At 39.8% G+C, this 22,846-nt stretch overlaps 1 protein-coding gene across 1 annotated transcript in view; it reads left to right on the top strand.

Moving 5' to 3' along the window:
• Nucleotides 1-2,652: 2,652 nt before the first annotated feature.
• Nucleotides 2,653-22,846, top strand: part of EPHA6 (EPH receptor A6) — a gene marked incomplete at its 5' end in the record, with an annotated part of 487,187 nt that continues 466,993 nt past the window's right edge. The window contains one exon of the mRNA XM_082057768.1: nucleotides 2,653-2,755. Coding sequence (XP_081913894.1) covers nucleotides 2,653-2,755 — 103 coding nt within the window. The remainder of the gene's footprint in view (nucleotides 2,756-22,846) is intronic.

The raw sequence follows: 22,846 nt of genomic DNA, 5'->3' as shown, positions 1-22,846 counted from the left end.
GTATCATGCAAGAGCAGACATGTGGGAAGGAAGCTCAGTTTACTTTCTCTGTGCCAATTGCCCTTTTGCATTAACACATAAAAAGTCTTTTTCAAAGTTTGCAGACAAGCAGTGGTATTGATTGTGTGTGGGACCCAAATGACTCATCTTAATTCGAGGGATCTTTATATTAATGTATGACATCCTTCACTAATCTCTTCTGGCAGTCTGGTTGGGAAGCATCATATCACACTACTGAAACAAGACTTGAAGCAGAAGAAGTCTGAATTCTCACCTGTTATCCCCAAAAGCTAATTTTGTAATGTCAGTGCTACTCTCCTTTTGACCATGTCAATTCTAAACCAGAGCAGTACTGTGACACAGACTGTAATGATTCATAATGAATTTCAGAGGAAATTCTAAAAAGTGAACTTTATCTTTTTACCTGTCCCATGAAACTAAAGCAAAATACTGACCACTATTTCACTATTCATAGGTATTTTCTGAAGCTTTCCCTGTTAACCTTCTTTTTGAATAAAGGCTCATTTCCTTATAGGGTGGTGTTAAAACAGATAAATATGGGAAATATTGCGTTGTTGTAGGCCTGCTGTAATCTCAAAAGATTTTTCTGAAAAAAACCCCACAAATATATATTTCTGTTTTGGATTTGGTCGTTCAGTTCCTTTGAAAAGAATATTTTTTTTATACATACTCTTTATTCTTGCATTACAAAGTACTTGTTTCCATATATAGCTTCTTTGAACATCTATTTAGGCACCTCAGCAGGAACTTTGATATCTTCTGGTGCAGTACCTTGTAGCTGTATTACCCATTGACTTCAGTGGGATTTACAGACACTCAGAAGCCTCGGGAATCAGCTTTTTTTCCTTCTAATTGTGGATTTAGACATCTGATTTTCGGAAGTCTTATTCAGAAATACGGATATGGAGCATTTCCATTTTTTTTTAACTTTGTACAAATCCAGAAATCGAAATGCTCGATAGATTAAAACAATTAAAGAGGTTCCGTGTCTGGGGTGTGCTGCAAGGCCGAACGCATCCCAAGCGCCAGCGCTGCCTCCCGCCAGCCACGGACCCCTGGCAGGGGTGACAGTAGCAAGCAGACCTGACGGGGACACACACCCGCCACCCTCCTACCCGAGTCGCCTGCCCCACCCAAAACCCTGCACAGGCTCCTGTTGCCTGAATGAGAAATTAAAAACAAAAACAGAAGCAATGCTCCGGGGATGCCCAAAGGCGACCGGCTCACGCTTGCTGGTCTCCCGTACCCCCCCGGCGTAACTTCAAGAAGCAGCTCCTCGCCGGCAGCCACAACCGCGCTTCGCGCCCCCTTCTCCTGCGACACGCCCACGCCGCTACCTGCGGGTGGGGGCCCGGGCCGCGGCCTCCGCCACGCAGTCCGCCCGCCTTTAAACGCCGGTAACGGCGAAACCCCGCCAGCCGCCGCAGCAGCCCGAGCCGAGCGCACCGGCCGGGCTCTCCGTTGCTTTTTTTTTTTTTTTTTAATTCTCCTCCCCTTGCCTTGTCAACTAACCCCCTCTAGCGCTGAACCTGCCGCATGTGACCCGCGGGCTGCCGGCAGCGGCGCGGCGAGGGGGGCGCTTCTCCTCGCCTGCCGCCCGCCCTGCGATCCCCTCAGGAGGGCGGCTGAGGAGGGGCCGCCGCTCCAACGGCTTTCCCTTCCCTTCCCCCCCACCCGCGCCTCGCACGCGCCGGGCCGCCCGTTGGCTGGCGGGGCGCGTGTGCCGGAGCGCCCCCGGCGCGGGGCCGCGCTGGCCTCCCGGCGGACCCGGCACCCGCCGGGCTGGGTGGGCGCAGCGGGGCGGCCCCCTGGCCGCGCCGGAGGGGGCGATCGCTCTGCGGGAGGCAGGGGAGCGGCGGCACCACCACCAAAAAAAACCCCAACCTGCAGCCAGCTGCGCGGCACGCAAACCGGGAAGGAGCGGCGAACATCACACCAGAGCCGCCTGGTTTCTGATTGCTCCGCGGCAGAGGGGGAGAGATAGAGACAGAGAGGGGCGAGCGGCAGAGCCGGGGACGGCGTCGGCGGGGTCGGGGGTGCCGCCCCGCAAGTTTCCTTGATGTCTTCGGGAGCGTGAGGAGGCGCCCGGCCCTCCTCCCCCTTTCCCCTCAGGAGCTGGGCGGCGGGAGCGAGACCCTCCACCGTGGGAATCTGAATCCCCTCGGCTGTGCCGCTGGCCGGGGATGCGGGGGCCCGTGCGGCGCGGACGGGGGAGGAGGCTGCTCCCGCGGAGGAGGCTGCTGAAGCTGCTGGGGGCCTTTCTGCGGGGCTGAAGGTGCCACCGGCCGGAGCCGGCAGAGGAAGCGGGGTGCGACCCCCATCGCCGCCACCGCCTCGAAGTTGCCGGAGCGCTCCCAGCGCCGCCGCCCCTCGCGGCAGGGCGGCAGCGGGGGCTCTCGGCGCGCCCCCCCCGCCCTCCCTCTCCGGGCCGCCGCCGTGCCCCGGGACCCCGCCGGTGGATGCGCCCGCCCCGGCCCGGACAGCCGCGGGCGGCAGGGCAGGCAGCGCAGCCCGCCGGGCCGCTCCGGACCCCGGCGGGCGGGGGCGCCGCGGCGGCGTTCCCCGCTGGCCTGAAGGAGGACGGGGAGCCTCGGCGGGCCGAGGACTCGAGGCCCTCGGCGGTCACCAGCCATGGGGTGTTGTGAGGTGAGGGGATTGCTCTGGAGAGTCGGCCTCTTCCTCCCCCTGCTAACAGGGCGCCCCGCCGCCGGCGGTCACGTCGCCAGCAACCACGGTAAGGGCGGCCGCGGGGCCGGGGAATGCGGTACGGACTCCCGACAACTTTCTGGGGGCCGCGGAGTGCGAGGGGCCGGGGCCGGCCGCTGGTGGGGAGGGGGCTCCGCACCTGTGCCTGGCAGCGCCCCACGGTCCCGGGAAGCGGGGTGGTGTCTGTGGCGGCTGTCGGGGTGTTGAGGCGCTCATTAAGCGGGGCGCGGTGCTCTCGCCGACCCCTCCCGGCCGCTGAGAGGGCAGAGGGAGCGCGGAGCCGGGCGCCACGGCCGGTCGGCGGCCACCCCTTCCTGCCGCCTGTGCCCGCGACCCCGCAAAAGTTGGGTGTTTGGGGATAGGGGAATGTGGGGGCTCTGCTGCTGTCCCCTCTCCCTGGGCGGTGTCCCCGGGAGGGGCGAGGTGCCGTCCCCCGCCGAGCGGCGCCGGGGCAGGGAAATAACGCTGGGGCGCCCGCGGGCTCTCCACAGTCACCCCTTGCCGCCGGGGTTTGTGGCTGAGCTGCTGAACGGTAGGTAACTGGAAATTACCTCCCGGGGCGATGGAGCAGTGGCATCTTTTTACTTGAAATGTGGTTTTAAGGTTTACTTTACTCCTGCCGGACGCAAAGCGTCTTTAGAATGGGTTTGAGCTCACCACGAGTTAAGGGAAACTGCTGCTCGTCAGCGAGCTGTTGGCAGGTGCCTGACTGTCATTAGGACCCAGTTTTTACGTGCTACGGTCTGATTGCCCGAAAAAAAATCGCATTTAAAATCTTTGTCACACGTGCATGTTTATCAGGTCTTAATAAAGACAGTATTTTAATTCTGCGGGTTGTAAAGTGTGCGTTTAAGAAAAATGCCTCTGGATTAAGGGAATCATCCTATATAGAAAAGTAAAAATATAAACGCATAGCACGTCCAGCATATATAAAATTTTGTTAGGACGAACTGGAAGAAATCCGTAACTGATTGTGAAACATCATGTTATGTTATCTGGATAGAACAGAGTATTTCCTGAGCTATTTGTTTAAGGTACATCTCTCAGGTTGCGGAGGATGTAGGATGCATCTATTCCCAAATTAGGAAAGTCTTTGCTAGTTTTAATATTATTTTTGAACAATTTAGGTTTCGTGTTGTGGGATTTTAGTGTGGTATGAGTGGAAATATAGGAACTGAAGGGTAGCACTAAATGTTGCTTCTGACAGAATTTGTTTTACCCACTGTTATTTAAAGGAGCACAGAAAAATGGAATGGTGGAAAGTAATGATCAGAGAAAACTGTTTTTAGTCGTGGAGTGCCATCAAATATATAGTTAATATGTTTCCACACTTAGGTTTTACAATCCATTTTCAGTTTTCCCTGTATCTATATAAGTAAGAAGAGAGAATAAAACGTATAGAAAACAGGATAAGATAGCATGGCCACAAACACCCTGAACAATCAGGGTCGGTTATGGCAGGGACATTGCAAGTTTAGTATTATTCCTTTACCTCTTCTGAACTAAATATGATGAATAATTTCAGTTGTGAATTGTATAACATACCATCATATCAATGCTGTATTAGGTTTTGCCCTTACTCATGTCTTTGAAGACATCAGATTTCCACAATAGCACAACACAGTTTTCCTTTTATGTCACTCTCATTAGTGCAGACTACAATACCGCAAGGCCTGACAAGACACATGAATGCAGTTTAAAAAAATCTATTTGCATGTGTTACAGAATAACCAAGACACACTGTATGCATCAAAGGTAAAGAATTTGCATTGAGTAATGCAAGTTAGATTAAATTTCTAAACTATTATTAGATACTCCTGGGGTTAAATTAGTACTATTTACATAGTGTTTAAAAAAGCAGGTGAAAAATAGTTACCACAAAATAGTTACCACAAAAGCTTAGCCCAAAGAAAAGTCTGTCAAAGATGAAGTGTGTTTTTCGTGTTGATGTAACTTTTCACAAGTTCAGGTATTGAGGTATTGGCTGCATAGAGTACTGAATTACCTAACTTCTGAATAACTTCTCTTTCTGCACCTTGTTTCAAAACTTCCAATAAAGTGAGTGACCTCTTTGGTTCTGTCATTGCATGATAGAAGTCAAATAATATATAACTCAACAAAACATATGTGAACTGAAAATTTACTGAATTAATACAGGTGCTTGAAAATGCACACCCCAGCCAATTAATAAAATGCTAGCAAGAGAGTCTGCTTTTAATTATGACTTTCTCTAAATCCAAGAATTGCATGGAAGAAAATGAGTACAATAAAGAAGTTGCCCATTGTGTAAACGCTTGAATGCGTAAGCTACTAACATTTGGAATCCCAGCTGTGAAGAGTTTTTTGAAATCTTATGCAACTAACTGAGGAAAAAAAATCTCTTAAATTTTCATAAGGTATGAAAATGAATGTACGTTGTAGGAAGAATGTTTGCAATAATTACTGTCGGGTTTTGACAAATAATAACTATAGCTTAGCTTGTCTTTTCTATCTGATATATTTGGTCTTGTAGTATTTACAAACATACCAGCATTAATACTAAATTGCAAAGGAATGTTTGTTTTTGGGTTTCTTGATTGTTTGGGGGAAAAATGTGGAAGGGGAATAAAATTATTAATCTGACTCAGTAACAGTCCTTCCACTTAATCCTTAATGGTTTCTTTCCTGTTATGAAAGAGGTTTTTTCAGATAATTAATATATTCTAGTCTTATAAATTATTACTATGTTGGGATTCATATATATATATTTTTTTTTTTAATTTATTTTTTTTTTCCCCCCAAACAGAGATATAGATATATATATTTAGGTATAGTTCAAGACTCTTAGGTTGTCATTCTTCACCTAGTAAATCAGTGCATAGTGTCTTCCAGTGTCTGTAGCAGGGCAGACACAAACAATACTATTGACAGTAAAGTGAACTTATTAATCTTAATGGAGCAGTAAGTTCAAAACCATATTATGCCCATGCCAAGGGCTAGTTTTTACTGCTAAGAAAAACCCTGTGGGTAGGCAAGGCCATGGTGCTGCATAGGTGCAATGTACTGCTGCAGTCTGAAACAGAACTGCTTGAAACATAAGCCTCAATTAGTGGTGTAGAGTGAGTGCTTGCACGTTCGTCTAAATTTTCATTAATTGTCCATGACATCCAGTTATGAACAAGTTGCATTATTATGCAAGATTTTAGTCTGTGTTTTAGGTTTGTTGTTTTGTTGCCAGAACACAATTAATTGGGCAATTACTCTCAAACCTAAATAGATACAGATAGTAACTTCTGCGCTGTGAACTTCTTTGTGCAAACCATGTATGAGCTTTTAAGATAAAGGTCACATCAGGTTCGATGGTATCCTGTGCTCAACAAGCATGCATGTGTGTTTCCACGTGTATGTAAACCAGAAACAATTTTTGTACCCTGGCTTCTTTTAAGCTGTATCTGCCATTGTCTGTCACCAGAAAATTAATTACCGACGTAAACTCTAGAACTTGTGGAGTTTATAAGGTGTTACGTCTATCAGTGAACTGTAGAAAGAAGTTCCTGCTTTTTCATTTACCGGGTATTGATACATCTTGTCACGTTGTGCACGGTTGGTCTTTTTATGCTTCTTTCTGAAAGGCACCTGTACTAATTTTTTTCCTCTTTTGAAAAAATGAGGGAAGAAATACTGTCAAATGTCAGTTTCAAAATTTGTATAGCCTTTATTTTCACAATGATTACACTTGATGTAAATTGGGTAGCTCAAAGGAGGTAATAAAGCTTTTTGATTCTGGTGTTAGAATCTCAGATTACTAATGACCTTCAGTTATTCATCAGTTCAAAGAAGTTGGCTTATTTTTATTCATATATTTATTTTTACGTAAGTGCAATCCATCACACATAAGCACTCCTTCTGAATACTGCACTTGGAATTTTCCTGTAGCAATAAGGAAACCAAGGACTAAGTGTCTGTAGAAACTGAAGTTCTCGCTGAATGAAACTGATGTCCTACTGCTAGAAGATATCTCTGACTTTGTGGATTTAAGATACTGTGAAGAAAAGTGTGCCATTGCCTGTACGATGCTTGTCCTGGTGGATTCTGCTGTTCTGTTGTCCAGCTAGAATTTTGTATGAGCATTTACCTTAATATGGAAAAATGATAAAATTAAATAAACAAAACTATTGCAGTAAAAGTGTGTCATTCCCTTTTAAGTGTATAGGTAAATTCATGAGCAAAATCATAGTTCTGTTTCAAGCTATTAAGAAATTTTAAAAAATATTTTTATCCCCATCGCCCACATTCATATAGACTGGAGTGATAATGGCAACTCTGGAACCTCTGCAGTTGTAGATATACATTAAATGACTTGTTATCCAAAAGCTTCAACTCGTATATTTTAAGTATGAGATGGACAGATTTGCAGTTGATGCTTCATAATATATTCCTGGTATTCTATTTGGCAGTGTTGAATGCTGTTGGAGTATTTTGTTAATTTTTTTTGGATTAATGATTGGTATGTAAATATTAAAAATTAAAAAATGTATTGCTTAAGCAGATTTAGTTTAAAACCAAGTCAGTATGGGAGTTCACACGTAATTCGAGGGTGTGAAAACACTAAAGAGAAACTGAAGAGTTTCCAAAAGCGTACAGCTTGGCTTTGCTCAGAAAGGAAGCCAGTCAAATTTAAGCTACGTGTTATAAGGAAATATGGAAAAATAAACTGAAGAGTTGACAGTTAGTGAGCAGTGTTTTTTTCATCTCTCATGATTTATTCAGAGATCAGTGTTTTCAGTTTCCGCCAACATCTTGTCTGTGTTAGGAAACAAGCCAGCGTAGTTCCTGGAAACCAGACTGATATCATCGCAGAGGAGACGACTGTCCCGCATCTGCCCACTCTTCTGAGGTCCTGTTTGAAGCGTCCACTGCTGGCTGTGCTCAAACTGGCCTTCAGCAGTGAAGCAGATATACCTTGGGTTAGATCCAGGATGACCGTTCTTATCCTCCTGTGAATGTAACAGTTATTTTTTGGCCAGACTTGCCTTCTTTTGGCAAGTCAAATAGTTTACAAATAAGAGAAGAAAAAAACATGCAGGAAATTAAGGTTTTTTTCTTATGGAGATGTGCTCTGTGTTTCCAGACACGTGTTTTTAGATCTGATTATATAAATGTAATTACTTAGATATGAACTCTACTTGAGGATTTGTTTAGGGTATCTGATGTTAAGACTTTTCACTTGAGAATTTTAGAAAAGCAAAGTTGTTTGTCAGTAAGATATAGAGTAGGTTAGTATCCAGTTGTTTGGCTACATTTTTTTAAAGTGAACAGCCTGACATGTTTAAAATCTCCTTTAACTGATTAGCCATCTTGATTATGGAAACTGATATACATGTGCAATATGAGAAGCATTTTACTGTTCTTATTCTCCAATGTAGCATAGCTTTGTTAGGATATATGCTTATTCCAACTGTGTGTGTAAGATGGAATGTTTCCATTAGGATCAGTGGCTTTCTCTAACTTGATGTTGACACAAAGAAGAGGCTGGCCTTTTGTTTGTTATGCCTGTTAACATGCTGAACTCTGTGTCACAGAGACAGAATGATAAATAGTTTGGAAATAGAGAAGTAGGGAAAGAAATTATTTGTCCAAAATCCATCCTGACCTCTGGGACCCATGTTGTCATATAGGAGAGGTCAACAAAAAAAATCTGTGAACGCTACATCTTCAGAAGCTGATTTTGAATCGTAAATGGTGTGCCAATCTTTATGATAAGGTGTTGGAATTGAGAATTGCTACTGAAAAGGTTTCTCTTACATGATAAAAATCTGAAATGGTTTGCAGGATTTCTTTCTCATCCGTACAAATCAACTTACTCAACTTTATGAGAAAATGATTCTGCAAACATTTCTTTTAGATTACTTTCTAATTGTTGAGTGCCATTTCCTTATCAGTTTTTGTTTTGTTAACTTCTGTCTTGTTGACTTGTGTAAAAATTCAGAACTTTTCTGGTAATGTTTGTTTCTTCTTACTTGGAATGGATTTGTATGACCTGTTAACTGAAAGATCTATATTTTGTTATTATTTTTAGGGCTTAAAAATGCATTTGTAAAAACTTCTTTCAATTTCTCTACTTAAAGTAATCATCACTCTGTCTTCTGTTGTAACAATGCCAGAATATTTCCAGACCATACAAAAGCCTGTAAAATTTAACAGTGAAGTTATCTTCAGCTGGTTCGTTTCTCATGTAATCTCCTTAGTTAGTCTTCGAGTCTACCACTTATTTCAGCGATCCTTATACTAGTCCAAGGATGCTCTCATTATCGGTCTTGTAACACTCTTTTTTTTGTGTGTGTAGGTAGGCTATTGATCTTTCCCATGTCTAAGAACAAGTCTGTTCAAAATAGGTAGGCTTTAAAGAGAAGTCACCTCAATTAATCCAGCATGCATTTGTAACATAAGTACTAATTTTAGTGCATTACAGAACACAGTTTAGAGACAAATGTAGGATTAAATCACCTGCTTGTTTTATGTGGATACCTGAAGTTTGCTAATCCATTGTACTAGAAAAAAAAAACAAACCCCAAACAAAACAAACAAACGAGAAAAACCCAACCAACCAACAATCCAAGCCAAAACCCCAACAATAACAACAAAAAACTCCAAACAAACAAAACCACAAAAAACCCTCAAAACTACCCCAAACCATCCCAACAAAACCCAAACCAAAAACCCTTAAAGTTTTTCATACCCAGTAGGAATCTTTTTTCTGATTTTATTGTCTCATCCACAACATAATACTTCTCTACGTTCTCATTTTTATCGCTGTGTCTTTGAAGGCGGCTCCTGTTTGCTGACAGGTTCCCCAAGAAGAGCAATAGCAAGATTAGTGAGGGCTGGGTGCACAGCAGCTCCTCACAGGTTAGTGCAGCTCTGCTGGAGAGCACAGGCAATACTTCTGCAAGAAGTGCTAACACGAGCATAGCGATCCAGAGTGAACTTTTTAACATACAAGTATGTTAACTGCATTTAGAATCATATAGCATTCCTCCATGGTAACAGGTGAAATTATACAGGTTTTAGCTTAGAATAAAATCAGCACTGTGTCACTTCTATGCAAGAAGTAGGCAGTAGGCACCATCTGTAACAAACACTGTGAAGGTACACATACAGAATGAGGACATAGTAAAAGGTGTATTTACTGGAAGCTCTGGCGTCTCAATCCATTTAATGGCTTCTGCACCTAGAACAAAAGGGGAAAAGTCACATATAGCAAACAGTCTCATTGATGCATGTAATGAGTGATTTGTCTTGGCTGAGGACCCTTGGTTAGAGTGCACTTGCTGCTGTAATTTGTATTCTCTGGCTGCTGGTGCTTCTTAGCTTAAAATAAAGGAATAAAAGAATGAATTAGAAAGCATTCTGTAAAATCATGCACTAGCATTTTAATCTCAGTAAAAGGAATTATCTGTCTGAAATCACCCAGGCCACTTCTCCTAGTGGGTTCCAGCTGCTGGTTTAAAATCAAATTCTATAGGAAAAATTCTGCTAAAAATTAAAATTTAATCATTCAAATATATTTTGGACATATAAAAAAATATGAAGGGACACCAAGCCTTTTTTTCATGGTGCTTCTGTTCTTTGTTCTTGAAAATTGATTGAATATAAAGCATCTGGATGACGAATTCATGTTTCAAAATGTAGTTTGAATCCAGCACTTTCTGCTGAACAAAGTGGGACCATATAAAACGGCATAGTCCTTCATGCTCCGTTGTGTCTGGCTGCTGAAGATCTTTGAAGGCGAAAGTAAGGAAAATGTAAGATATTGTCTCTATTAAATTGCTTTTGTTTGTGTTGCTGAAGTTGCTAAACGCTCACTTGCCAGAATGATACAGCAGGAACACCCACTCCCAGGGTTATGTTAAATTTAGTCATTCAGTTTAGTGGACTTTATTTATTAGAGGAACATTTGGTTTAGGTAAATACGAATATTGTTAGTATTTAGGAATGATGAAACATGATGAGGGAGGTGTGGCACCCATGAGCTTCTCAGCCAGATTTGCACTCTGGCTGCCATCAGATGCAATGGAAACCCAAACTCTGCTGCTGCTGAGACAACAGTAGGAATGGTACCCTGTGATTTTGGTATGTCATAAAAAACATAATTAAATTACTGATTTTCAGACTAAAATTTTCAGAAATAGCTTAATTTCCTTCTTTAAGAAATATAGAGAAACATCTTATGGTAAGGGTAAGAATTTGCCTTTGTAAAATGGTGTATATTGGAAGTGATAAAAATGTATTCAAAGGCAGAGGAATGCCTCTGCATACAAAGAAAAAAGTCTACTAGAGAGATGTATTATATAAAAACTACTTCTGAAGAAATCTGGGATTGTAAATTCAACCAGGAAATCAGATGGTATTCCATGTCACGTTAATGGTTCCTCTGATGCAGATGAATACAATGATGTTATCATATATTCTGTTTTTCTATAGGCTATCTCAAGGCCATCTCATCTAGTATAGAGAAATGTTAGCTAGTGGTTAGAAAGAATCTAACATTTCTCAATTGCCATTGTTTAATACATGGTTCTGTGCAAACGTCAGGCTGCACACAGAGTTATTTTTTCCATGTTGAACCTCTTTAAAGCTATTATTTTTCTCAATATTATTTTGAGCAAGCCTTCTATGTCTTTATAACCACTGAAATAAGGAGAAGACTTAAAGGCCAAAGCTTTTTGCTTAGGTGATGACTTCATGACACCCACTGCATATTCCAAGGAAACAGTTTTTCGTGTGCTGAGAGGTAGGTGGCAGAGGTAGATATAACATCTTGGTTTTCAGTGTAGTCTTCAGGTGAACTCTTTTTTTTTTCTTCCTGTACAAGGAAGTCGTTTTCTGCTAGGAACATTTTGTTCATATTTAAAAAATCTGTGATCTATCCAAACTCAGTTTATCAAAATGGTGAATGCAAATGAAGTGGATTTGTACCACACAAATTAAAGATCTGAAAATTTCTTGCCATTTTGTGCGCTTGGTTTGTTCACAACCTTCCTGCAGTCAAAGCCTCAGTCCTCCAGCAGAAGCCTTGCCCAGCTGGTTCATGGTGCTGTTTGGCTCTACAGTCTTGGAAACCAGCTATCTTGGATGTGGACTGGGAGCCATGGTGACTGCTTCACTTCTGGCTTTTCCTAACTTTTAAAGTATAAAACTTGCTAATCCCATTATTGTAAAAATGTAGTTCATATGAAATTTCCTTTCCTACTGCAATTTTTATAAGAGTTCATTTTTTTTTTTTCTTCCTATTCATATTGGATGATGGTTTATTTCGATTGACAGTGTAATCCTCTACTGAATCATTTGAAGTACTTAAGGTTAGAAAGAGGCCATCTTCCATGACATGAGTGTTAGATGGTAATGCAAGCATGTACTTTGCCCTTAGATAATGTTAAGCAGCAAAGGAATTTTGAAACTTGCAAGAAAAATAAGTTCATTCTCAGGTCACACACCAGGGTTTTTCTCTTTAGGTTGCATAAGAGCTCTAATGGTTATGACCTGCCATTTGGTGGCTCTTTTTATTCTTCAGTTGTCCTTCCCTTTCCTCTTTTTACCTTTCTTAACCTTATTCTTCTGCTAGTTGGCGTCTGTCCATCAATGTGCACAGTTTCTTTTTGTTTGTTTTGTTTTGGGGTTTTTGTTTGTTTTGTGGGTTTTTGTTTGTTTTGTTTTGTTTTTGTTTGTGTGGTTGTTTTGTTTCTCATGATTCCATTCCTTATTTTGCTGCATTTCATTTGGGATGTTTATCTTCCTTGTACCTTCTACTCTTTCTGAGCTCTGCACGAGATGAGAGAATACAGGTGAAAGCTTTTTGTGCTTGTTGACTTGGAAGCCAGAAGATACAGTGAAAGGACCATCTTATGCAGCCTCACAGTCTTAGTAAGGAGTATGCTTAGTTGCCCTGCGCTAACAGTATCAGGACAGTCAAACTGATACATAAATTCTGTTAAGAATAGAATATGCTGAGCACAGATAAGTTTTGGCAGTGCCAAAATTTCAGATTGCTATAGTGAACGTGTTCAGTTTGGTTAAATGTGAATTTACAGCAAAGGACATCGGGGAATGTCTATCAAGATGCTTTAAATCACAGAAATGTGAGTGTTCTTTAAGTAAAGATGGAAAACATACTTTCTCTTGTTTTGCTCTTGGAAATGTTTGAACGGTTTTGTTTGTTTGTTTGTTTTTGTAGAATTTCACTTTTAACATAGGGTTTGCATAGGATTTTTTTAGTATGTAAAATGTTGACAAGCTAAGAAACTGTGTTGTGAGATGAGAGAGTTAAGTAACGTGAGCCTAACCATAGTTAGAATGAAGGTCACACTTCTAAATAGTTTCCCTTTTTTTTCCTTTCTCATGGCATACCTGTTGTTGACACAGTACGTCCAAAGTTCCAGTAATGCTTAGCCTATTTACTACTAATAATTTACCTTACTAATTTTGTAACAAATAGTTTTGATTTTAAGTAATGTCCTGAAACCTTAGCATTGGTGGGTTTCCATCATATTAGGGCAAATTAGGACATTATTTTTAATAGCTATAGTCTGATGGAAGTATTTTATACTTGAGAGATGTGTCTCAAGAAATAAAAAATGATTGAAATTGGTGCCACAGATGGGTATTTTGAAAACAAAAGAGAAAATCAATAATAGATTAGGGTTGATTAGATGTTGACATTTAGAACGGCACATAGATAATGTTAGAATTTACTGACAATAGGCAGTCTTCTTCCCGATTTGCATTTGTACCTCCATTCTTGGTTCAAGTGGGTCATGGTACATAGATTGTAAAGGTTAATGAACAAATTACCATATAGCTCATCTGATTGTTCAGGCTTTAGCCTGGAGGACTGAATATTTTATAATCTAGTTTGTCTTATGTGTAACCTAATTTGTTTAATTTTTTTTTGTTATATGAAATTCTGAATTGCTTGAATGTTTAGATTAGTCCAAAGTAATTTATGAACTAATTTTCTGTCCTGCTCTCCTCCATACACTTGTTTTTACTCTGCTACAGTTTAAGCATAGTTGTGCCTGACATGTTCCTTCTAAGAGCAGAGAGTGAGGATCATGGTCTTTAGTTGCTTCCTTTCGATTTAATAAATACATCAAACAGTGATCCTAATATAGAGCATTCTTTCATTTGCCATGTAGTTTTTTGTCAGCAATATCTGGCTATTTATTCCTGTTTCATATTTCTTCTTAGTTAGTTTTTAATACAGAACAGTACTTTTATCTCCCTCAACAGGATTACCAAATTGATCTTTTCTCCTGATCAGCCTTTGCAAAAATTTAAGCCTCTTCCAGTTCATAACTAAACGTGACTGAAAAGTCCCAAGAGGTTTGTTAACCCTGCCTCTCTCCCTTTCAATTCCAATAAATACTTTTTTTCTAACAAATAATAACCACGTGTTATTGCTACTGATCAAGAACTGAAGATTCTTTTGGTATGTGCACTTTTTTATATTTTTGATTTAAACCCCACTTTTGGAGTTTGAGGGGATCACTTCCTTATCAGCAGAGTGCATGCTCAGCAAGGATGCTGATGACATAAAACTGAATGGCTGATATGCCAGAGGCTTGTGCTGCCATCCAGAGGAACCTTGACAAGCTGGAAAAATGGACTGACGGACACCTTATGAAGTTCAACAAGGAGGTGCCAGGTTCTCTACCTGGAGAAGAACCAGCCCATGCACCAGTGCATGCTAAGGACCACCCAGTGGCAAAGCAGCTGGCAGAAAAGGACCTTGGTGAGGACACCAAGGCAAAGAATATCCTGGGCTGCATTAGGCAAAGTATGCAGCAGGTTGAGGGAAGAGATCCTTCCCCTCTACTCAGTGCTGGTGAGGCCACACATGGAGTTCTGTGGCCAATTTTGGGCTCCGCACTACAAGAGAGACAGGGACATGCTGGAGTCCAGCATAGGGCCACAAAGATGATAAAGGGACTGGAGCATCTCTCCTGTGAGGAGAGGCTGAGAGAGCTGAGGCTCTTCAGCCTAGAGAAGAAAAGGCTTGGGGGCGATGTTGTCCATGTGTATAAATACCCAAAAGGAGGGTGCAAAGAAGACAGAGCCAGGCTCCTTTCAGTGGTGCTCAGTGACAGGAGCAGTGGCAGTGGGCACAAACTGAAACACAGGAGGCACCGTCTGAACATCAGAAAACACTTTTTTGTGTTTTGAGAAACACTACACTGTGGTGTTTCTCAGCCACACTGTGGTGGTTTTGGCTTTTGAGAACACCACACTGTGAGCGTGCTTGAGCATTGGCACATGTTGTCCAGGAAGGTTTTGGAGTCTCTCACATTGGAGATATTCAGAAACTGTCTAGACAGGATGCTGGGCAACCTGCTGTAGGTGGTCCTGCTTGAGCAGGGAGGATTGGACAAGATGACCTCCAAAGGTCCCTTCGAACTTCAGCCATTTTGTGAATCAGCAAAGCATATCACTAAGCAATAGGAATTTTAGCTATGAATGTTTCTGTTTCACTCAGACTTGTCTCTTGCTTGTTTCTTCACTCCAGATGAGTGAATTCTAAGCTTTTCACTGCATTTAAGTAAAGGCCTTGGACAGTGAAAGAACATCTATGGAGGAAGAAAGTTGATTAGAAATAAGTGAGTTAATCCTTTTTCTTTGAATTGTAACTCTGTAATGATATTTAAAAAACACAACCAAAACCAAACACCCGCCCCCCCAACAAACAAAACCAACCAACAACAAAACAACAAAAAACTCCTAAGTAATAATATGTTTGTAGTTTTTAATCTGTTTTGTTCTCTTCATCCTTCTGTGTGGACTGGCATAGGCTGATGTGTGCCATTTTGAATTGATAAATAATTACAGCATCAAAATCTGCTTTGGTGAAAGTGAAACTGTGACTAATCAGTGTTCTCCCAGATACTTCTGCATTATGGCATGTTCTGTAGGATCAACTCAAGAGGAACCAGTTAGGACATAATTGTACTACGCACTGATGAAGTATTTGGATTTGAGAGAAACAAGCTTGTGTGTCATTGAAGGGCACTGTGACTTTCTTAAAGGAAGGTGTAGGAAAGGACAGCTGGACCATTTGGGTGTCAGAGGAGAAAAACAAGACCAAAGCTGGAGAGATAATAGTCACATAATGAATATACAAGATATAGATAGATAGATAGATAGATAGATAGATAGATAGATAGATAGATTTTTTTTTTTTTTCCTGGAAGGCAATGCCCCAGAGAAACACAATGACTTCTAGATCATCTGTGACTCAAGAAGGTATCATAAGGCACACCATAGAGAATGGGAATTTTTTAACATCCACTGTACTAGAATGATGCCAAGCCAAAGTTGGTGATAGAAGTCAATTGTACATACCAGTGGATTCTAATAAACCCAAACTTCCAAATATTGTGAGGTAGAATCAGAAGCAGAGCCAGAAATAGAGTTATTTTTATTTCTTCTGTCTTGCAAAATGTGGTAGATAGTTTCAAACTTTTCCATCTAGCTGGAGAGAAAAAAACCCAAGGTTCTCGGGTAATAGCCCACTACAAATGCTGAGTTTTGAAAAACTAAGTCATATCTTGGGACTTGGTTGCTTTAATATAGATTATGGTCATTTTCTTTGTTTTCTCTCCTTCAGTGCTGGTATTATTTCCATGTTACTTGAATAAAAGTGAGATGTAGCCTTTTGAGAAAAAAGGTCATTTTGAGACCCTGTTGAGATGTCTGGCCTATGTGTCTTCTTTACCTCCACACATAGCTCAGAACAGGAGTTGACAACATGCTCTGTTAGCAGAAAATTTACACTAGTGTTCTGTATAGCTCCTTATCAGCTCCCAGTGAGTTTAATAACTATGCATGTCAGTGTTGATGGAATCAGATTATTTCGTTTATGTAAAGGACTCACCCTATGAAGTTGGAAGGTCCCATTAATTAACCTGAAATTCCAGAAGTTAGAATGAATGAAAAAATCCCCAAGTAGCAATATTCTATCACAGCAGAAAAATAACATAGTATATGTCCATTTGCAATCAAGGATGGCTGAAGTGAGTCATCCAGAGCTGCACTCAGTTATTGAAATAAAATTAAAGATACACTGTGATTCAAAGGTGCCATGTTTGTTTTCTCTAAAAAGGCATAAAGGGAATGGGTAAAACTGGAGGTGCTGCATCACAGAACTCATATCTAAGTACCAGACGTTTACCAGACCGTGCTGATGGTATGGGGTGTGAATGTTACCAATACCAAAGTCTATCAAAGCAATATCAAAGGCTAGGAATGGAAGAGAAAGGCAGAGAAGCAGAATTGTCTGGGTTATTGCTGTTAAGCAGAAGCTTGTTACAACTTTTCCCCTTTCTGTTTTAGGAATTTTATTTTGCCTTTGAAACACTAAAAATTAATTTAAATGAATACTGTGGTTGAGTGAAGTGTTTTACATGCTGTAGAAGGAGAAATCTCTTCACAGGTTGTAGGTTTGTGTGTCTTGCTCATATTGTCAGAGTAAGACCGATTGCCACCATGTGAGCAGATGAGAATTTTCTGTCTTTCCAGGTCAGATGAGACTGCCAAACCCGTTTGTGGTTGGAGATTTTTTCCTTCGCTGTAGCATGTAATAATACTTATTAGGTTCATAAGGACTTCTGTCTTAAAAGAAATAAAAATAAAGTCCTGCTATTGACAGGTTCTTCATAATACCTTTCAGTTAAGCATATGTTTAGTTAAGGGTCCTCTTTCTTATAGTGTGCTTGGGAAAGGAAAAAGTTAGTGAGTTGGTATTTAAGGTGTGTAAAGAGTTCATTCTTTTGCACTAATGTATTTAAACTTTCAACTGTGATGTGGATGCTTGATTCTGATCTGAGGAATTTTTTCTTTTCTGATATCCGGTGTTCTTATGTCCAAATGAGTTGTGATTACATAAAACTCAATGATTCAGTGAATAAACTGTCCAATTGACTTGATTATTTGAGCTGCCAGATACTGGCTCAGGTTGACTTCACAGTTACTCAGCATGCAAAAAAGTTACTTTGAATGTTTGGGTTTTGGGGTCTTTACTGCATAGAACATATGTCAAAAGATTTTTTTTATTTGGTTAAAATTAAGAGAAAAATATGAAAAGAAATTAAGACATAAACTTGATATTAAATGCTTTATTAATAAAATAAGATTCTTGGTGAGATTCATGGAGGTAGTATTCTTTGAGCAGAGGTAAACATATTTATGCCGCTTTAAGGAACATAAGTGTGATTTTCATTGCAGTAAAGTCATACAATTTATGACTAAAGCTCCTAAAATAGTGGTGGGATATCCCCTTTTTTCAGGTAATAAGACGGAACAGTACATTTTTATAAGAGAGGCGAGAATAAAAGAGGAAGAAGGAAGATAAGATTAAAAGTCAAGTTCTTCTGACTCTCTCTTACGTGAATACTCTAATTTACAAAATTTTTTTGAAAAAAAAAAATCACTTGTTCAATAACATGTCATCTGTGTGTGTAAGCATACATGTTTTTAGACTCCAAGCAGGTTCTAACACTTTTGAAAAGTACATTGTTTTTTAAAAAAATATGAAAAATAAATTAATTCCTCCATAGAGTAGGGAAGAATTGCCATCAACTTGAGTCCATTGATTCAATTTTTATTGCTCAAACTGCTGCAGTTCATAAAATTCAGTTTTACAGGCTGTTAGTCCATAATGTGGGTTATGTCCTTTGGAGACTTATGTTAAAGATAAATGCAGCAGTTCAGGAAGATCTATATTGTAGTTCTGTTAAGAGAGTTCAAGAAGTATTTAAATACTTGTTACTCTGCTCCAAAAGGAAGTAGAATGGAGGGTAGAAGTTAATATTGACCTCAAAGGCAGGAAAGGAAACTGACAACAGAAGAGCCAGTTTATCATTCAGCAAGTTACTTAATTTCCTTTGAGGTGAAGAAAATATTTTACTGTAGCATTACTGGCATTGAAAGTTTTTTTTAATTGTTCTTGACAGAAAAAATAGTATTTGCATTTGTGGTACATGCTAAGACTGTTCACACAGTGGTTCTCTTGATTGTAACTGGAACACGGGTTTGGGAAAGAGCTCTTGTTACCACAATCAAATGCCTATTATGGTGCTGTTCAAAATGGTGATTAGTTTTCATCTTAGATCTAGTTAGTGATGTTCCCTTACTAACCCCCATTGGAAGGTTGTTCTGAACTTCAGTCCTATGAAATTAAATTGCATTTATAAGCTGCATTTATTAGTGGACAGTGCTTATTCATTTATACTTGCATTGGTGTTGTACCAAAGCATAAGAACATCTTTCCATTGTCAATTTTTATCTATAATAGCTACATTATTGTAGGAAGAATCATGTCTGTTCTTTTGGGTTTTGGCATACTGTTTTCACATCTCATTCAAGAGATATCTGATCATGGTGGCAGTTACAGGTGCCTTTGTCTGTCCTTCATGCCTTTTTAATTTATTCTTTATTAAAAAAAGGTGGCCAGAAGCACGTGGAGTTTTGCTGGTGATATTTTACAGGTACTTTGTGCAATAGTAGTATTTTTGTGAGAAATATGTGACACTTTCTATGATGACATGTGTCTCCTTCATTCCCACATTGTTTGCTTGGTCCTTGGTTGGCTTGTCATCAGCTAATACGTGCATGTCTTAGCTTCTCTGTTTGCTGCTAGGCTTGCACTTCATAAATGAAGTTCTCCTTAGCTCCCTTTGGATTGTCTTATAATTTGTGTTTAATGTCCTCTCTTCTTTATTATCTGAGATATGAAGAATCATTTCTTCTCTCCCCATAGCCCCCCACATAGAGTTCCATCCTTCAGTTTTGTTGTCAACGCCTCCCAGCTTTCCCAGGAAAATAATCTCATTAGAACAAACCTACTTTGTCCAAGGACATTACTTAAATAAGATCAGTGTCATGACTGACATTTGAAGAAATGCACTATGAATTGCACAGTTAAATACTGTCTCTCTCAAAAGCATGCCTTTTATGCACTTCCTCACCTCTTTTGCTCTCTATTTAAAGCAGCTAAAAACTTTTACAACTCGTTTCAGTTTCCTAACCCAGATTTATTTCGGATATTTGTACAACAAAATGTACATGATAAGCTATAATGTTCACTACCAATATGGTGTTGCCACACAAACAGTAATTTAATGATATCTTTACTATAAAAACACAAATTATATTTCATAATTTTTGCAGAGTCAAAACACTTTTCAGTTTATATAATACTGAAATAAGGCTGAAAAAGTAATGCATTCTCAAAGTCAAATGGAATTAAATTGTCCTCAAATTCAGCTGTAATTTTACCTTAATGCATTATAATTCACATTTCAGCTTTTTCTTCCATATTTTGATTCTGCTTGGCTATTAGGATCGCTTAGTACTTACTCTGTTTTATTGCTTTTAGATGAAATAAATTAAGCTGTATAGCAATACAAAAGATAATATTCATTGCTATAAATTTGGCATTTACATGAATGAAACATCTTAAATTCCCCCTTCATCTGTTTTAAATTAAATATGAGATTTGAATCACTTGTTCTGATTGAGAGCAAGCACTGGAAATGAAGAGACTCTGGACAATCAAAAAACCACATCGAGATTCTGATCAAGGCATGCATTATTGTTTGTAGCAGACAATGTTAAATAATATTTGGTTGCATTCATGTAGAGGGTAGAGTAACCTGCCATGAGATAGTATTATATTAATAGTCTGAGAACTGAGATTTTGAACAGCTGGGAAAGTGAGAGTAACAAGCACAGTTTTTTGAATGGCTCAGGCATGGTCATAGCTCTTGTAAGAAAAGAGGCTATAGGCCAACATACATTTATGAAATGTGTAATAAATTTGTATTCCATTTTAATTGTTATTTCCAATTATCATTGCTTTTTTAAACTAGGGATGTAATTGTATACTTAATTTTAATCCTAAAGTATTTCATTTTAACCTGGAGAAGAGAAGGCTCCAGGGAGACCTTATAGTAGCCTTTCATTATAAAAAGGGAGCTTGTAAGAGAGATGGGGGCAGACTTTCTACCAAGGCCTGTAGTGACAGGACAAGGGGCAATGGTTTAAATTGAAAGAAAGTAGATTTAGATTGGATATGATGAGAGTAGTGAGACACTGAAACAGATTGCCCAGAGAAGCTGGGAATGTCCCATTATTGGAAGTGTTCAAGGCTAGACTGGACAGGGCATTAAGCAGCCTGATCTAGTGAAAGATGTCCCAGCCTGTGTGTTGGACTAGATAATCTGTAGAGGTCCTTTCCAACCCAAACCATTCTATAGTTCTATAATTCTATGATATACTAGATAGCCTTCCTGGACAGATTGAGCATTTTCACTATATTGTCATCTTCAGATAGGAGCAAAAAAAAAAAAAAAAATTATTCCCTTTTTTTCCCTTGAATAGAGTAATTCTTCTCCACAGTCATGGTGCTATTTGTCCCCTTCTCACATTCTCTGGGCTCAGACATTTCAGACGGAATGGCAAAAGAGGGTAAAAAAGTCTTGAAGAAAAATGGTATAAAGCAGATTTTAATTCAAACATTAACTTGGCGATAATCATTCAAATACAAAGGTTGCCGTATACTGCAGTGACATTGCGGATGTAGTATTGTGTAGTCTGTATTTGGCATTGCATTCAGAGTCCCTTGGCAGTGCTTCAGTGATCATCGGTGACATTCCCCTTGCATCACTGGGTTGTATAACAGGCACTTGAGTTTCAAGTAGCCCTTTGAAGCAGTGCTTTGAACTAAGTCAGGCACTGAGTGCTACTGCATTTCCAGCAGTAGTGATGCAGTGCTGCACCTGCCAAATCATTGTGCCCAAGATGTGTTCATTTCATGTCAGTGGAAGTCTCACAAATGCTTTCCACATTCATGTGTGTTACACTTGACAACCCCTTGTTACCAAAAGCGCTATTTTCAGTCATATCAGAAGTGAATGTTTTTACTCTGTTTTACCAGAATTTTTTTTCCTTTAATTATTAAAAAAAAAAAAAGTATTAGTACAATGCTCTTATTTCCATCCACTTTTTTCTTTTGCTGGCGTCTAAGGAGCTATGGACGAGGAAGAGATAGATTGAAAAATGTTTCCTGTATCACATCCAAATCATCACTTGCACTCTAGAAAATTTGAAAAAAAATAATAAAATAATAGGAAAAGCAGTCTTTTTAGTTTCTCGGTGTGAAATCAGAAAAAAAAAAAAAAGTTTGTTTTCTCTGATTAGATTATCATATAGTCACAAAAGAAAAAAAGTGGGTAACTATATACCATTGAATATGAGACCAGTGATTCAGCAGACCAGGAATAACTGTTTACTACATGAATGATGGCATTCTTAGATCTGTTTTATGCTCTTCAGTTATCTTTGAAATTTTAATCTCCGTATATGTGCATTAAAAGTATATCATTCAAAGCTCAAAGTCTCTACATAGCCAAAGAGAGTACTCTGTGCTGTCCAATCTTTTAAAGCAATTTGATCTTTGGTTAGATAGTCAAAACTTATTTCCTGTCAAGGGATGACAGGATGTTGTATATTTATTTGTTGATAACGTTAAAAGTAGTGGAAAGCTGATTATTTTGTAAAAACAATAGAGCCTTCATGTTGATGTTCCACTGTAGGTAAAGAGGCCGAGACGTTCAAAGCTACCAATTATTAGCATGTACTTTAGCTTGACAGCCTGACCTAGCACCTGTAAAATGTTCATGCTGGGAAAGCTTGGTACTTGACACCACAAATTATAAATGAAGAGCTAGTGGAAAAAGTGACAGACTGACTCTCAGTGAAATACAGAGTTACAAAGCTGAAAAACATTAAAGTGATTGGCTGTGTGGATATTTAATCAAAGGAGATAAGACTTTTTTTATCATCATGAATATAAACTGGGGATATCTCTGCGAGTATTTGTCATGAGTGGAACAACTCTTCTTTCTAATAAGCATTTACTTGCATTTACTTTGGTATATTTTTTTGAGACTCTGCACTAAAAAAAGCATTTAATATAGCCAAATGTTAACCTCATGTTTTCTGAGTTGCCTTTGTGTTCCTTCCTGGAAGGTTTTTTTTAATATGAATTCTGCTAAACTCTTTTTTGATACATCATGATCACTTTCAG

The sequence above is a fragment of the Streptopelia decaocto genome, assembly GCF_964273445.1.
Source record: "Streptopelia decaocto genome assembly, chromosome: 1".
NCBI classification, from domain to species: Eukaryota; Metazoa; Chordata; class Aves; order Columbiformes; family Columbidae; genus Streptopelia; species Streptopelia decaocto.
The sequence above is the reverse complement of the archived record's forward strand: the minus strand, read 5'-3'. Positions and strand labels throughout refer to the sequence as shown.